At 41.3% G+C, this 16,232-nt stretch overlaps 1 protein-coding gene across 3 annotated transcripts in view; it reads right to left on the minus strand.

The window, feature by feature from the left end:
* galt (galactose-1-phosphate uridylyltransferase) overlaps positions 1-16,232 on the minus strand; it is a 68,644-nt gene that overhangs the window by 25,923 nt on the left and 26,489 nt on the right. For all 3 annotated transcript variants that reach the window (XM_059989578.1, XM_059989579.1, XM_059989577.1), the window contains exons 7-8: positions 14,652-14,708; positions 3,253-3,375 (exon numbers count right to left, since the gene is read on the minus strand). In XM_059989578.1, coding sequence (XP_059845561.1) covers positions 3,253-3,375; positions 14,652-14,708 — 180 coding nt within the window. The remainder of the gene's footprint in view (positions 1-3,252; positions 3,376-14,651; positions 14,709-16,232) is intronic.

Raw genomic sequence — 16,232 nt, forward strand, 5'->3', positions numbered from 1 at the left:
AATAGTGTAGAAATATAGCAATATCAAATCATAAATAATTAAATAATAAATAAATTATACCAAGTGGAAATAAGTCCAAGACCAGCCTATTGGCTCAGGGTGTCTGACACTCCAAGGGAGGAGTTGTAAAGTTTGATGGCCAGAGGCAGGAATGACTTCCTATGACACTCAGTGTTACATCTCGGTGGAATGAGTCTAGCTGAATGTACTCCTGTGCCTAACCAGTACATTATGGAGTGGATGGAAGACATTGTCCAAGATGGCATGCAACTTGGACAGCATCCTCTTTTCAGCCACCACCGTCAGAGAGTCCAGTTCCACCCCAATAACATCACTGGCCTTATGAATGAGTTTGTTGATTCTGTTGGTGCCTGCTACCCTCAGCCTGCTGCCCCAGCACACAACAGCAAACATGATAGCACTGGCCACCACAGGCTCGTAGAACATCCTCACCTTCGTCCGGCAGATGTTAAAGGACCTCAGTCTCCTCAGGAAGTAGAGACGGCTCTGCCCCTTCTTATAGACAGCCTCAGTGTTCTTTGACCAATCCAGTTTATTGTCCACTCGTATCCCCAGGTATTTGTAATCCTCCAATTACCCCTTGGATGGAAACAGGGGTCACCAGTGCCTTAGCCCTCCTCAGGTCCACCACCAGCTCCTTAGTCTTTTTCACATTAAGCTGCAGATGATTCTGCTCACACCATGTGACTAAGTTTCCCACCGTAGCCCTGTACTCCGCCTCATCTCCCTTGCTGATGCATCCAACTATGACAGAGTCATCAAAACACTTCTGAAGATGGCAAGATTCTGTGCAGTAGTTGAAGTCCGAGGTATAGATGGTGAAGAGAAATGGAGACAGGACAGTCCCCTGTGGAGCCCCAGTGCTGCTGACCACTCTGCCTGTCACAAAGTGTTGCAAGCACACATACTGTGGTCTGCCAGTCAGGTAATCAATAATCCATGACACCAGGGAAGCATCCACCTGCATCACTGTCAGCTTCTCACCCAGCAGAGCAGGGCGGATTGTGGTAAACACACTGGAGAAGTCAAAAAACACAGAAGACAGAATAACAGTTTGGCAAGAACTAGATAGGCTGAAGAGCTTGTTTCTGTGCTGTAATGCTCCATGACTCTATACTTTGTACACTTTTCATATTGTCCATTAAAACTGGACTACTGTCATGACCAACGTGTGTTGAGCCATCCACCACGTTATCATAACAATGTTATTTCTGCTGTGAAAATTGAGCTAAATGAGTGGATCAGATGAACACATTACATCGTTGCCAGCTGGTTTAGAGAAAAACCATTATCCAATTAGAGAAGTAATCAGTCCATTCTAATTAGTACTTGATTCCTGACTGAGCACAGGCCAGTTTCCAACAGGCACTTTGGGTGCTAAATCTGGACTTCACATCAGTGAATAGCTAGGTTATGATGAAGAAAGTGAGAAGTTAATTAGTTTATCAATGTAGCCATAGTATCAAAGCAATTTCTTGTTATAAAAAGCAGATAGTATCTGATATTCACATACACATAACCCAAAATAAGTCAGTAACACTCAAAAGCTGACAGGCAATAAAGAAACATTGCCTCAGAATTAACTCTTTGTCTGCCTGTATCATAAGACCATATGAGCAGATTGAGGACATTCAGCCCATTCAGTCTGCTCTGCCATTCAATCATGGCTGATTTATTTTCTCTCTCAGCCCAATGCTCCTGCCATCTCCCCATCAATTTTGGCACCTTTACTAATCAAGAATGTATCAACCTCCGCTTTAAATATACACAAAGGCTTGGCTTGCACAGCCATCTGTGGCAATGAATTCCACAGATTCACCACACCCTGGCTAAAGAAATTCCTCCTTACTTCTGTTCTAAAGAAACGTCCTTCTATTTTGAGGCTGTGCCCTCTGGTCCCGTCCCCCACAGTTTGAACCATTCACTCCACATCCACTCTATCCTTTTGATTCTCAGCCCAGTGCAAGACATAAAAATGACTGTAAGTTACAAAAAAGTCATGCAAAAGAATAATGAGGTAGTATTCATGCTGCTATAAACACAGGAGATTTTGCAGACACTGGAAATCTTGAGCTACATGCACAAAATGCTGGCCTGAAACATTGACTGTTCACACCCCTCCATGGATGGTGCCTGACCTGTTGAATTCCTATAAGTGTTTATGGGCCATTGACAAGAGGGGAAGAAGGTGTTCTTAAAATGCTGAGTGTGGGTCTTCAGGCTCCTGTACCTGCTCTGTGATGGTAATAAAAAGAAGAGGGCCCCCATCTTATTTATGTAGATACAGCTCTGTGCAAAAGTCCAAGGCATTTTAACATAACACACCCAATCATCACTAGTGCAACCAATTGGTTCAAGGAGTCATATAATCAGTTAAATGGAGATCATGGTGTGCAGTCAAGGTGCTTCAATACATACAACACGCTGGAGGAACTCAGCAGGACGGGCAGCATCCGTGGAAATGAACAGTCAACGTTTTGGGGAAGGGAGAGAGGAGGGAACAGAAAACATCGGAGAGACATTCTATAATGACCAAAAGACCAATTGTTTGGAATCAAGTGACCTTGCATGGTATCTCAGGGCTGGGTGTGTCTGTACTTGTGCTACCCCTTCCACCGCTCCTTCTCTGCCATCTGTCCCATACCCCCCTCACCCCTGCAGCACTCTACCCTCACCACTCCCAACATCTTTTAATCCTGCCAGATTTACCAACTCGCTCTCTGCTCCACGTTGACAAATATAGTACTGTGCAAAATCCTTAGGAACCCTAACTATATAGCTACATATATATGTATACAGTATACAAATATCTAAAACTTTTGGACAGTATTGTAAATATAATATACCGATAATATATAGATAACTAAGCATTCAATATTTTTGTACGTTACTGAAGGATTGCTATACTAAGCAAAAATAGAAAGCAAAACAATCAAAAGGCCTGTTTCAGATGGTTACAGCATCTTGTGCTTTGGTCGGCACACACACATGCTGAGAAGGAACAGCTGAGGTAAATTGTGACGTGCCTGCAAACACTAATAGCAAAGTGAGCACAGTTAAATCAGAACATAATGCCCATTTTCAAGGGATGAAAGCTTGTACTTATCTGGACCCTTATTCATTCTGTGTTATCACAGGGCAAATTCCTTTGGACTTATCATGAAGAAAAAGAACAGTTAACATTTATTTCATGAACAAACATCAAATCCAAGAAAGAAATGTGAAACAGACCTTCTTTTGAGACTCTAACTTTGCATACTCCACTAGCATTGGCGCTCCATGGCTGTTGAAGTAGTCTCGTTGTGTCCGATCAGCTAATCTCGGTTCATTAGGAAGAAAGCTACTAGCCCAGACCTAAATGAAAAAAACAAAACACCCTTGAGAATAGGACACTAATAAAGTTTAAACAAGAAACTTCATAGTAAATCTGTCAATTTCAGATACAGTTGGAGACAAAAAATGCTGGAGGAACCCAGCAAGTCAGGCAGCATCTGTGGAGAGGAATAAAGAGTCAATGTTTTGGGCTAAGACTCCAGCACACTGTATGCATTACTCTAGATTTTCAGCATCTGCAGAACCTTGTGTTTAAAATTTTACACCACAGATCTCGGTCCAAGTGTTGGCTGTTTATTCATTACCACAGAAGCTGCCTGATCGCTGAGTTGCTCCCACATTTTGTGTGTGTTATTCTGGACTTCCAGCATCTGCAGAATCTCGTGTTTTATGATTAGCCACTTTTTTCTTTGCTTCTGCATTGAGCAGAAAGAGAACGAGCCAGTCAGATGCCCATTTTCCTGCTGCTGGGCCATGGGATTGCAAAATACTGCACTGCACACTTAATACCCATTTAAGTGGTTTTTAAATGTGCCGAGATCTTTTGGCTTTGCCACTCTTTCAGGTATTGAGATTCAAACCTCAAGATCTCTTAGTTGAGAATTGTTTTTCAAGTCTCCAGTAATCCATCAACCACACACTTTAAATCTATGCCACTAATTAGTGAGGTCCTCCACTGGCTAGAGTCAACCATGGATGTTGTGACCTTGCTAGCTACATGATATGCAAGCTGGAGAAATACAACATGGAGAGCAAGCTGTTGCCCAAAGCAGCAGGCTCCCCCTTTCCACGCATTTGATAAATCCAAAGGAAGGGTAGAGACCAATGCAGTTTGGCACCAACGGCATAGCTGGAACTGTCAGTCAGCTTAGAACTCAACGTTGGGCTGCCTCAGGGACTCCAGCTCCAGATTTTTCCCTCAGGCTTACCCCCAAAGCCTTCCCCATGAGTTGGTATAGTCTCAAGGCAGCAGGTGGTTTGAGATCAGAGTTTTCCTTCTCCTCGATGAGTTTCCAACCACTACTGAGGAGCCACATCTCCCCTGATTATTAATCTCACTGTAAGTGAAGGGGTTAGTTTATAGTGAAGAGGTTTGAAGACCAAAAGTACCCAAGTAGTATAATGGAGACATCTTGACCTTAAGTAAAAACTAGGCAATGAGAAAGCACCAAAAGTGTTTCCATTCGCATACTAGAGTAGACCTTGATTATGCTACATTGAGGGGGGGAGGGGGGTCACTGTAACACAACAGCTGATAAAACACTATTACAGTGCTTGCAACCCAGGTTCAATTCTACTGCAGTCTGTAAGGGGATTGCATGTTTTCCCCAAGGCTTCCTATAGGCGCTCTGATTTCCTCTCACATTCCAAAGACGTATAGGATGGGAGGTTAATTGTTCATATGGGTATAATTGGGTCGTGCGAGCTCATTGGACCAGAAGAATCTTTTTCTGATGGCCTGAATGTGTTCAGACTCTGGCTGGCGATGGGGAATTTACTTTGTGGATAGTCACAATCAGATTTTGGTCATTGGAGATCAATACTTTGCTGCCTCCCTTACCACATAGATATGCTGGCAGAGCTTGCACCACCCTCCCAATAAAGAAACTTCCCCGCAGGATCCCCTTAAATATTTCACCTTTCACTCTTAATCTATTACCTCTAGTTCTACTCTCACCAAAACTCAGTGGAAAAAGGCTGTTTGCATTTACCCTACCTATGCCCTCATGATTTTGTATGTCTCCATTAAAACTCCCCTCATTTTCTTAAGCTTCATGGATTAAAGTCCAAACCTAGTGAACTTTTCCCTAACAACTCAGGACCTCCAATCCCAGCAACATCCTTGCAAATTTTCGGCACTCTTCCAATCTTATTGATAACTTTCCTCTAGGTAGGTGAGCAGGACGTTTGGTTGTCCTTCCTTGGGAAGAAGGCTGACAGATTAGCCCGCATTTCCTGCCCTTTGGTAAATGAGAAGGTAACATTAAACTGTCTTTACAAATCACAATCCTTCAAAGTCAGGTACAAAACGTGGTTGGGTAGGAGTTCCCAGATTTGGACCCAGTGATGACAAAGGAAACAAATAGTGTCAACGATCATAGGATAAGCGTTCAATTCCCACCACTGCCAGAGTACTAAGGAGTTTGTATATTCTCCCTGTGACCACGTGTGTTTCCTCCAGATGCTCCAGTTTTCTCACACATCCCAAAGATGTACAGTTGAGGATTAGTCAGTTGTGGTCACAATGGTGAAGGAACACTGCAGGGTGCCCCCAGCACATCCTTTGACATTGTGGGTCACTGACGCAAAGCAACACAATTTACTGTTTCGATGTATATGTGAGAAACCAAGCTTACCTCTGTCTTTGTTAAGATCAGGATTAGCTTTGTCACATTACAAAGATAAAGATCTGTGTTCTTTATCACATGTATACCAAAACTTACAGTGAAATCTCATTTTTGTCAAATCAAATCAGTGAGGATTGTGCTGGGCAACCTGCAACGAACATATACTGCCCACAGCTTACTAACCTTAACCTGTGTGATTTTGAAATGCGGGAGGAAACTGGGACACCCAGAGGAAACCCATGAGGTCACAAGGAGAACGTGCAAACTCCTTACAGACAGTGGTGGGAATCGAACCCTGATCTTACACCTCGGTATTGCCCTAACTGCAATGCTACTGTGCCATTCAACTTTATAAACGGCATTGTGAAGCCTTGGAGATGATGAAAATACTTCATGGTATCAGCGAATGAGTCAATAATCCTCTGACATGTTTTAGTTCACCCAGATGAGGTTCTAGTCAGCTGGGTAATGCACTGATTTATAAAAGCAAGTTGAAATTTATCCTTGTTGGAGATTCTGCATTCCTTGTACTTTTATACCGCAAATGTTACTTGCCAATTATTAGTCCGTATCTGGGTCTGGTTTTGTTTATTAAGGAACTGTGAACTGAATTGAACATTGCACAATCAGCAGAAGACAACCCTTACGATGGGGAAAAAATGGCTAAGCAGCTGTGGAAGGGTACATGTTGGAAGGCTCAGAGTGGACATAGAGAGGATGTTCCTACTGGGGAGAATCTAGGACCAGATGGCACAGCCTCAGAATAGAAAGAAGTCCCTCTAGAACAGAGATGAAGAGGAATTTATTTAGCCAGAGGGTAGTGAATCTGTGGAATTCATTGTCACACACAGCTGTGGAGGGCAAATCACTGGGTATATTTAAAGCAGAGGTTGATAGGTTCTCGATTAGTAAGGGTGTCAAAGGTTATGGGGAGAAGGCAGGAGATTGGTGATGAGAGGGGTAATAAATCAGCCACGATGAACTGGCAGAGCAGACTCAATGGGTCAAATGGCCTAATTTTCCTCCTTTGTTTTATGATCTTAAACGTTTTAAAGGTAGGGTAAGATGACAAATGATTTAAAAAAACTGAAGACTTCAATAAGATTAGAAGATCACTTTTAAGAAATGCATTTATTAGAAAAACAAAATCCTTTATTAAATTTATCCTTCTTGTATTTTCTTTACATATTAGATCATGGTCAGGGTCCTTTGATGAATTCAGTGTCTGCTCTGTACCATCTCTTCTAGGAAACATAACACTAACCAAAAGAAAGTTACACGTGGAACTGTTAAATTAAATTAGAGTCTTTGAAGTAAGTAATTTCCCCATCTATGATGATATCCAGGTGTTCTTGAAGTCTGTGCTGACATGAAGATATCCAGGTGGATCACACATCCATCCAAACAGGAGGGGGCCTGGGTTATATTTGAGAAGACAGAGTGCGTGCCACTTCACATTCCAGCAACCAAGTTACCTGAGCAGAACTAGTGAATTATCACAGTGTTTTGTATGGACTGAACATATGCATTCTTGCAGTGAATGATTGGAACTTATCGATTGAGGATTTAAAAAAAAATTTTTTATGTAGGAACAAATTAAGTTTCTTGTATTAACTTTACTTCCAAGAGGACCATAGCCTTGTCACAGGGTTTGGAGGCTTGCAAGTCTCAATGACACAGAGAGCTATGTTGGCTGGAATTTGGGCCTTATGCTTTGACTCTTGGTGGGATCACCCATGCCAAACAAGTCAAAGGGTAGAGGACAGACTAAGAGTGATCCATTGGTCCTCCAGGTTCAATGGCCCAGCTCAGGACTAAAAACCCTGAATGGCCAAAAAAAAAGTTATGGAAACAACAATAAAACTTCATTGCTGCCCTAAACGCAACGGTGTAACAGGCAGATGGGTGGTTGGTATTAACTTTAATGAAGCTGGCATTATGGACTACTCGACATACTAAACAGTTCTGCTGCAGGGCCTTGCAGAAAGTGCTGACTGTTTATTCCGCTCCATATACGCTGCCGGACCTGCTGAGCTCCTCCGGCATTTTTTAAGTGTAACCTAACAGAAGCCATCCGAAAATCATATTAAAAATGCCCAGCTGCCTGGCAGTTTTATGGAGTACAGTCTGTATAGATAAGTCTTAATTTCTTCCAGTTAACCACTGTTAAGGCTGCTACTGTTATAGTTTGCATATGATACAGAATCCACACGTCTATTTTTTCACCCTCTTTTGCAACCTGTCAACTGAAGCAGACTTTTGCAGTTTCAGCATCCCATATAATGTGACCTTCAGCACTGTATCCTATCAGTCAAAAGACCGCTGCTCCCAACTCTGTAACATTATCCATTGTCAGTTTACCTCAGCCCATTAACTGCTGAACCCATCATTCTTGCACTTGCTAACTGGAGATTACATTACACCCATGCTCCTGTTGCCTTCCATCGCCCTCTACAGTCTATCCAAAGTAATGCATGTTCAGAGCATCATCCTGGAATAACTGACACCCAGTTTTACTCTCAAAACAATCTCATCTGTGTGACTCACCAAAGCCCAAAGTTTCATACTGCTGACTCATATCCAATCCTTCAGGACTAGCTGTATCTCCACAAGACCATAAGACAGAGAAACAGATTTAGCCATTTAGCTCATCGCATCTGTTCTGCTATTTGATCGTGGCTGATATATGGATGATCCTCTGACAGGATCTTCAGCTACATCAGGCTAATTTTTCATGATTGGCTCAAGATCCATCTCCTCCATATCTCTAAATCAATAAGTATTTGTCTCTATTTAAGGTTATAGTTAAAAGCAAGGTCAATGTTGTAAAACCATTCATAATTAAAAGAGAAAATGATGGAGACAGTCAGCAAGTGAGGCAGTGTCCATGGAAAAAGATGTCAGGATTGGGAAAGAGGGAAAATAAGTTATCCTTTATTGTCTGAAAGGGCCGGGAGGACTAGCTAGAACAAAGGGATACCTCTGATAGGGTGAAACTACAAGACCAGAAATTACCTACTGATCCCAAATCTATTCTTGATTTGTCAGCATTCTGCCACAGTACTTTTTATACTCTTAGAATATGCTACATGAAATGGGTTTTCTTTTTCTGAGTGTGTGTTTGTTTTTAATTCATCTGGTTCTAATTCAGTTTGCCTAATGGCGAGTGTGTTGAGCATACCATTGCCACTTGCGCTGCCACAGAACTACAGGCTCACAGGATGACCCTCCTGTGAGCACAGCTACTAAACACAGGAATTCCACATTGCAATGCACACAGCAATTATAAAGACAAGGAAGATCCAAAGAACTGCTTTTACATACAGCAGATTCTGGTTAATTGGGACACATTGGAACTAGTACATGTTGGCCCAATTAAGTGGCTGCCACAATTAGCCAAAGTTTCATGGAACTAGTTAAAAAATGTATTAAAAAAAGACAAATTACTGTTTAACTCAGTAACAACCTATTTTAAATGAAATACAAAGCAAATTAGAACACTACCAATGCTACTACAGCACTATAAAACTGTATTAGCTCCCAATAGTTATCGACATTGTAATTCATCCAGTGAACGTTGCTGTGTTCTTTTGATCAACTGTAAATGAAGAAAACCAGTGTAGACACTCAGTCCAAGTAATAAACTGTCTTCATACAATGCTTTCAATAATTGCATCCTCCAAATCTTCATTTTCACTGTAGCATTCAAGATGATTTTTGATACTTTCAAATTCCTTGTAGATCCTAACATGTTGAAGTAGTAAAATCAGTTAATTTTCACTCCCAGCCATTTCTGGTATCTCTAAAACCGAATGCTTGAAGCCACAGTGAGTAAAACAGTTCTCAATTATCCCACTGCTTATTTCTTACCAACTATCAGTGACAAAAATCACTATATTTTGAACACAAACACATGCAACTGACACTATTTAAAAACTGTTTGTTCTAAACACAGTGTAGAGCCTAATGACCACATAATTGAACACGACTGATGCTAGTTAGAAACTGTTCGGCAAGTCTTCTGTCTCAATTAAGCGGCATCGTGTCCCAAATAAATGAAGGGAATTCTGGCTAACTTCTCAATTAGTTTTTGTTCTTTAAGAATAGTCCAAAATAAGCAATTGCTCCAACTAACCGATGGCACAATTAACTGGAATCCAGCAAATATAGAAAGCTCATATGCTCCCTCTAGTGTGCAAATCAATTATTGCATGTAAAACACAAAAGACACTCACACCTTTAACTTATTAAATTGGTAAATTGGTTTATTATTGTCATATGTACTGAGGTACAGACAAAAGCTTGTCTTGCACACTGTTCATACAGATCAATTTATTACACAGTGCATTTCTGTAGAACAATCACAGAGCAAAGTGTTAGTCACAGAGGAAGCGCAATGCAGGTAAACAATAAGTGCAAGGTCATAACAGTGGATTCTGAGGCTGAGACCATTTTATCGTACGCGAAAACTGTTCAAATGCTTTATAACAGTGGGGTAGAAACAGTTCTTGATCCTGCTGATAGGTGCTTTCACGCTTTTGCATCTTCTGCCCGATGGAAAGGGGGAGAAGAGAGAATGTTTAGGGTGGGTGGGACCTTTGATTTTGCCGACTGCTTTACCAAGATAAGAAGGGTAGACACAGTCCATGAAGGGGAGGCCTCTTTCCATTATGTGCTGCAGCTCCCTGCAGTTTCTTGCAGTCTTGGGCAGAGCAGTTGCCATACGAATCTGCAACGCATCCCGATAGGATACTTTCTATGCTGCATCGATCAAAATTAACAAGAATCGATGGGAACATGCCAGATTTCTTTAGCACCCTGAGAAAGTAGGAGCATTAGCATTCTTGGTTGTGGCATCAACATGGTTGGAACAGTACAGGCTATTGATAATGTTTACAGCTCCCTTCATGAGGGCAATGATCAGCTCTTTTGTTTTATTGATACTACGGGAGAGATTGACATCATGACACCATGCCACTAGGCTCTCTATCTCTTTGCTGTACTTCAACCTATCGTTATTTGAGATAAGGTCCACTATGCTGGGATCATAGTCCACTGTGGAGCTATCTCTGCACAAAGAAAGTGTACAAGCCTACCAATTATTGCCTGTTCTTTGCCACAATAGTGATAGGATATCAAACAACTAAACTTCCAGAATAAATTGCACCACCAAATAATATTTGAAAACAGTCATTTTCCTTTATTCCTTTAATTTGTTGCAAACTCTGTCTATTTATTTAGAGATATGACTCAGAACAGTCCCTTTGGGTCCAGCAAGCAGCACGACCCAGCAAACCACGTACTTAACCCTAGCCTAATCACAGGACACTTCTAAATGACCAATTAACCTACACGTTTGGAATACGGTGGAAAATTAAGCACCAGGACGAAGCTCACGCATTCATGGGGAAGATCTACAGACTCTTTATAGACGGCAGTAGAATTGCACTCTGGACTCAAGTTACAATAACATCATGCTAACCGCTAACTACCATGGTGCCCAGGCAAGTGATTTGAATTGAACATTGTTTTGCACAATTATTTGTTTCTGTGACATTGAAAGAAATGCTTGGTTTCTTGTGCAAGTAACCATTCAACATTAAAATGCCCGAGTTGAAAGGCAGGGACAGGTTTACACTCCAGACCTACTATTTATCTCATCGTGATCCTGCATTTCATTGCTTGCCTACAGTGCATGCCCTCTGTAGCTTTTAAACTTTATTCTCTGCATTATTATTATTTTATCTTGTTCTACCTCAATGCACTCCTGCATGAACAGTGTGCAAGACAAGCTTTTCATAGTATCTCAGTACATATCACAATAATAAACCAATACCAATATCGGCCCAAACTGAAGTTGTCTTTTTTTTTTAAAAATCTACTCCAACATCTTGATCATTCAAATACTTATTTTTTTTCAAATTATAAAAAAAAGACATTTACCTTAAAGCAGGAATTCCCAACCTTTTTCTGCCATGTTCTCCCACCATTAACTGAGGGGATCCATGGAGCCTAGGTTGGGTATCCCCACCTTAAAGAATAGCCTGTTGGAGTTTTCCAGTTCTGATTGTCTTTTTACAAGTGCGATGAAACACACCATCAGCCCTGCCAAAGAACCGGACGCCTGTCTGCCCATCAACAGTGGCTTTGTACTACCACCTGGTGTTTAACCAACGAACTACAAAAATAGTCCTTCTGAAAAATCCTCATACTGTAACCCAGAAATTTTTGGAGAAATAGCAATAAGTTATCCGTGAAACTGATATGCTGCTCTCTTGTGCATTTACTGCAAGTTTCCAGGGATAAACTCCTCTTTGCATTTCATAGAATCACAGAAATTAAGAAAGGGGAAAAAAAAAACTGTTCATTAATTGCCTCTTGAAACTTTAAAAACTCGAAGTATGCTGAATCAATTCTTATCTTATAATTTCACCAGGCAGTATAAAATTATAGTTCAAAAAATTAGCTTGCTTATATTAAACATTCAAAAGGTTGTCTATATCTTGCACTCTGTAACAATACTGAGCTATTCCAAGTCAGGTGCTGGTTAAGCACAGGGCCACAGACTCTACGATTTCTATAATGGCTCAGTGATCAAGATGGTGTCTAGTTTAGATCAGCAAGTTCTTTTCTGCTGCAAATTCCCCAGATTATTCCATCTCATCTACAACACCACATTCACTTCCAATGCCTCAGAATTATTGTCTGCATCAAATGAAATCAGTGAGGATTGCGCTGGGCAGCTCACAAGCTCACAGGTTTTTGGTGTCAACATAGAATGCTCACAAATTATTAACCCTAACCGTATGCCTTTGGAATGTGGGAAGAAATCAGAGCACCCGGAGGACTCCCACACTGTTATGGGGAGACCACACAGAGAGCGGCAGGAATTGAACCCTGATCTACGGCCTCCCCCTAGGGGCACTGTCTACATTTCTCACTGCCTCAGTAAAGCAGTCAACATAATCAAAGACCCTACCCCACACCATTCTCTCTTCTCCCCTCTCCAACTGGGCAGAAAATATAAAAACCTCAAAGCACTTACCACCAGGGGAAGTGTTTATAGCCCAAGGTGGCAGTCTACAGTGTTTAAAGACTCTTGAATGGACCTCTTAAATGATAAAATGGACTCTTGGCTCCATAATCTATTGTGATATGACCTTTCACTTTATCACTTACCTGCACTGTACTTTTATGGTAGCCTTTACACTTTATTCTGTGTTTTGTTATTGTTTTACCTTATTCTAGCTCAATGCACTGTGTAATGATCTGATCAGTACGAACAGTATGCAAGACAAACTTTTCTCTGTATCTTGGTACACACAACAATAATAAACCAAAACCAGACCTGGTGCAGTTTTACCGTGCTTGGGTACATTTGTTCCAATCCAGCAGCCGAATCCCCACACACAAAAAAAAATCACATGTTACGAATGCGCCACAACTCTGAGGGGCCGAAGAGTACAACGTAGCCCCCTCCTTTTTGAGAATCGCAAGATCACTATTAAGTCAGTTCAGGAGACCCAGGAAATGAGAGAAAGACATGCAGAATCCACAAAGAGTTTGGAGTGTGTCCTGGCCTCCGAAAGGCAGGACCATTGATACCGGCTATTGTCTCTTGGAGACGGGATTGTGTATTGAATCCTGTAGGAAGCATCAAAGCCCCCAGGCAATGAATCGGGGGGAGGGGGGGTTGGGGAGGGATTGCATCATCCCAACCTGATTGACATCTGAGACCCTGTGAGTCAGGATAAAAGAGGATCTGTGGGAACAGCCCCTCAGACGCACCAGAAGAAACGCTAACAATCCCGTATTAGCAAAAGCCGGTGGGAAGGCCACTTGCGTCCTTTTCCATTTGCCCCGGAATCGGTGGGCCTTTACCACGGAAGAACGGTTTTTAGCTAACAATGGGGAAATCAACTCCCAACGACTCTCGAAGGATTGACATCATAAAAGGAATGGGCAAGTTTTAACCCGTCTTTCTCTCCAACCAAAAAGCTGCAGCTTGAATGAACTAAAGTGACTTTTATATTTCCATCGGACAATATGTTATCCCCTAGACAAAGATAAGAGCTATTCCTTATCGATTATTATTATACCCGCGCTTTTAGATTTAGTATTGACAACGTATATTATCTGTATGTTTGCATTGATATTATTTTTGTGTATTTTTAATCAATAAATACTGTTAAAAATAGTACCATCAGACTTCAACAGACTGCTCTATCTTTGCTGGTAAGTGACCCAGTTACGGGGTACATTACACACATCACACACACAAAATCCTGGAGAAACTCAGCAGATCAGGCATCACCCATGGAGAGGAATAAATACTCAGTGTTCTGGGCCAAAACCTTTAATCAGGACTGGTAGGAAGGGTAAGATGCCAGAATAAGGTGAGAAACCACTTGCTTTTGAAAGAAAAACAGATTTCAGACAAAAGCTTTCCACACTGAAGTGGAATGGTAGACATTTTTCCTCTAATAACAGGTGGATTTTGGGTGGCGGGGTGGAGGGATGTCTTTACCAAAGGACACGCAAGGTGCTCCTTCCTTCTTTTAGCCTGCAGGTCACCCTCGGGCAAGGTGTAGCACATGTTTAGCCCTTCCACTCAGAGTCACGTGAAACCATGGGAGTAGAAGGTGGATGGTCATATGAGCAGCTGGTGCATATCACATGTCCTGGCTATGTGACCACTGATGCCAGGCTGACAATCTCTGAGGAGTATCAATAATGGCTGGGGACACCCATCTTGTAAAGACACTGCCCAGGAGGTGGTAATGGCAAACCTCTTCTGCAGAAAAAATTTACCAACAACAATCATTGTTGTTCAATGATCAGCCACGTCACATAATGGTGATGAACACGAAGATTAGAGCAGTATTACCTCACTTCCTGTTTATAATAAATGGTGCATTTCCCTGTGCACCCCACATGCACCATTCTCACCTGACAGTGTGGATGTGGGTTCGAACATCCCATCATAGCACCTTTATTTTCAAAGATCTGAAATAAAAGAGTAAACCAAGCCTGTGAAAAACTGTGATAACAAACTGTTTATTGTTCTTTCACAAACTGCATACAAAATGAATAAAATTATTTTTAGCTAGATTACATTTCAAATAATCCACACTCACTCCTTTCATATTTTGCAAGGGAAGAAAACTAGCTGCTGCTAAAATAATCTGCAGACAGGCTTCATATGTTTATGAAATGTTTTCTGCAGTCTCAATGCAAAACTCAATCACTAGCCAAGTATGTATTGAAAACTGACTGATACAATTAACTGCTTTTAAGAAGCTTTGAATTCCCCAGACCAGGTGTCATTCTAAAAGCCCTCAGCGCAGAAGGGTTTGAGATTCAATGTTTTCGTAATGATTCTATAAGAGTCATAGAACACTCAGCACAGAAACAAGCACTTTGGAATAATTCCAGTAATGAGGGGGTTAAAGTATGACATCTCTGAGCCTGTACTCGCTGGAGTTTGGAAAAATGAGCAGGTATCTCTTTGAAACTTGTGAATATTGATATGCCTAGATAGAGTGGATGTGGAGAGGAGGTTTCCAATAGTGATGGAATCTAGAACCAACGGGCACAGCTTTAGAACAGAGGGACATACATTTAGAACAAAGATGAGGAGGAATTTCTTTAGCCAGAAAGTGGTGAATCTGCGGAATTCATTGACAGAGACGGCTGTGGAGGCCAAGATATTGGGTATATTTAAAGCGGAGGTTGATAGGTTCTTGATTATTCAGGGTGTCAAAGGTAATCAGGAGAAGGCAGGAAAATGGAGTTGAATGGGATAACAAATTAGTCATGAGAATGGCAGAGCAGACCTGATGAACCAAATAGACTAAATCTTATAGTCCAAAACAAATTGTCTGCCAATCCCAATGCAAACGTAAACCACTTTCGGCAACATATTACAACACTCCCTTCAGGGATGACTGTTACACAACATCAATGCCAGGGCCACAAGACTCATAAACGGTTTCTTTCCCCAAGCCATCAGGCTGATCAACCTGATAAACCCACCCCACCACCACTACCTGCACATCACCTAATGTCACTTTATGTACATACGATCAGTCTATGAGTTTTACAGCTAGAGACTTGTACATTGTGTTTTATAGGATTGCTTTTATGTTTATAATTAAAAGAGACTATTTATTCCTCTCCATAGATGCTGTCTGACTTGTTGAGTTTTGTCAGCATTCTGTATTCTGGATTTCCAGCATCTGCAAAATCTCTTTCGAGTTTCCGGATGTATTACTGATGTTGATAATGACTCAGCTCTGCAAACATTAAACTAATTCCTTTATTTTTAACATATCAAACTATTCCACTTGCTTCAAAGGAGCATGATCTAACATTGGGATACAAAGGGATATTAAGATAAGTGACAAGCAGTTAATCAAAGATGCATCTTAATGGAAATGATGGACCTATGTAAAGGATTTTCAGAGCCCGATGAAGAAGTGTTGTGATTCAAAGTGCAAGATAGGGATCAGGAAAGCACTTCATACCTAC

Source organism: Hypanus sabinus, chromosome 14, assembly GCF_030144855.1.
Source record: "Hypanus sabinus isolate sHypSab1 chromosome 14, sHypSab1.hap1, whole genome shotgun sequence".
NCBI lineage: Eukaryota > Metazoa > Chordata > Chondrichthyes > Myliobatiformes > Dasyatidae > Hypanus > Hypanus sabinus.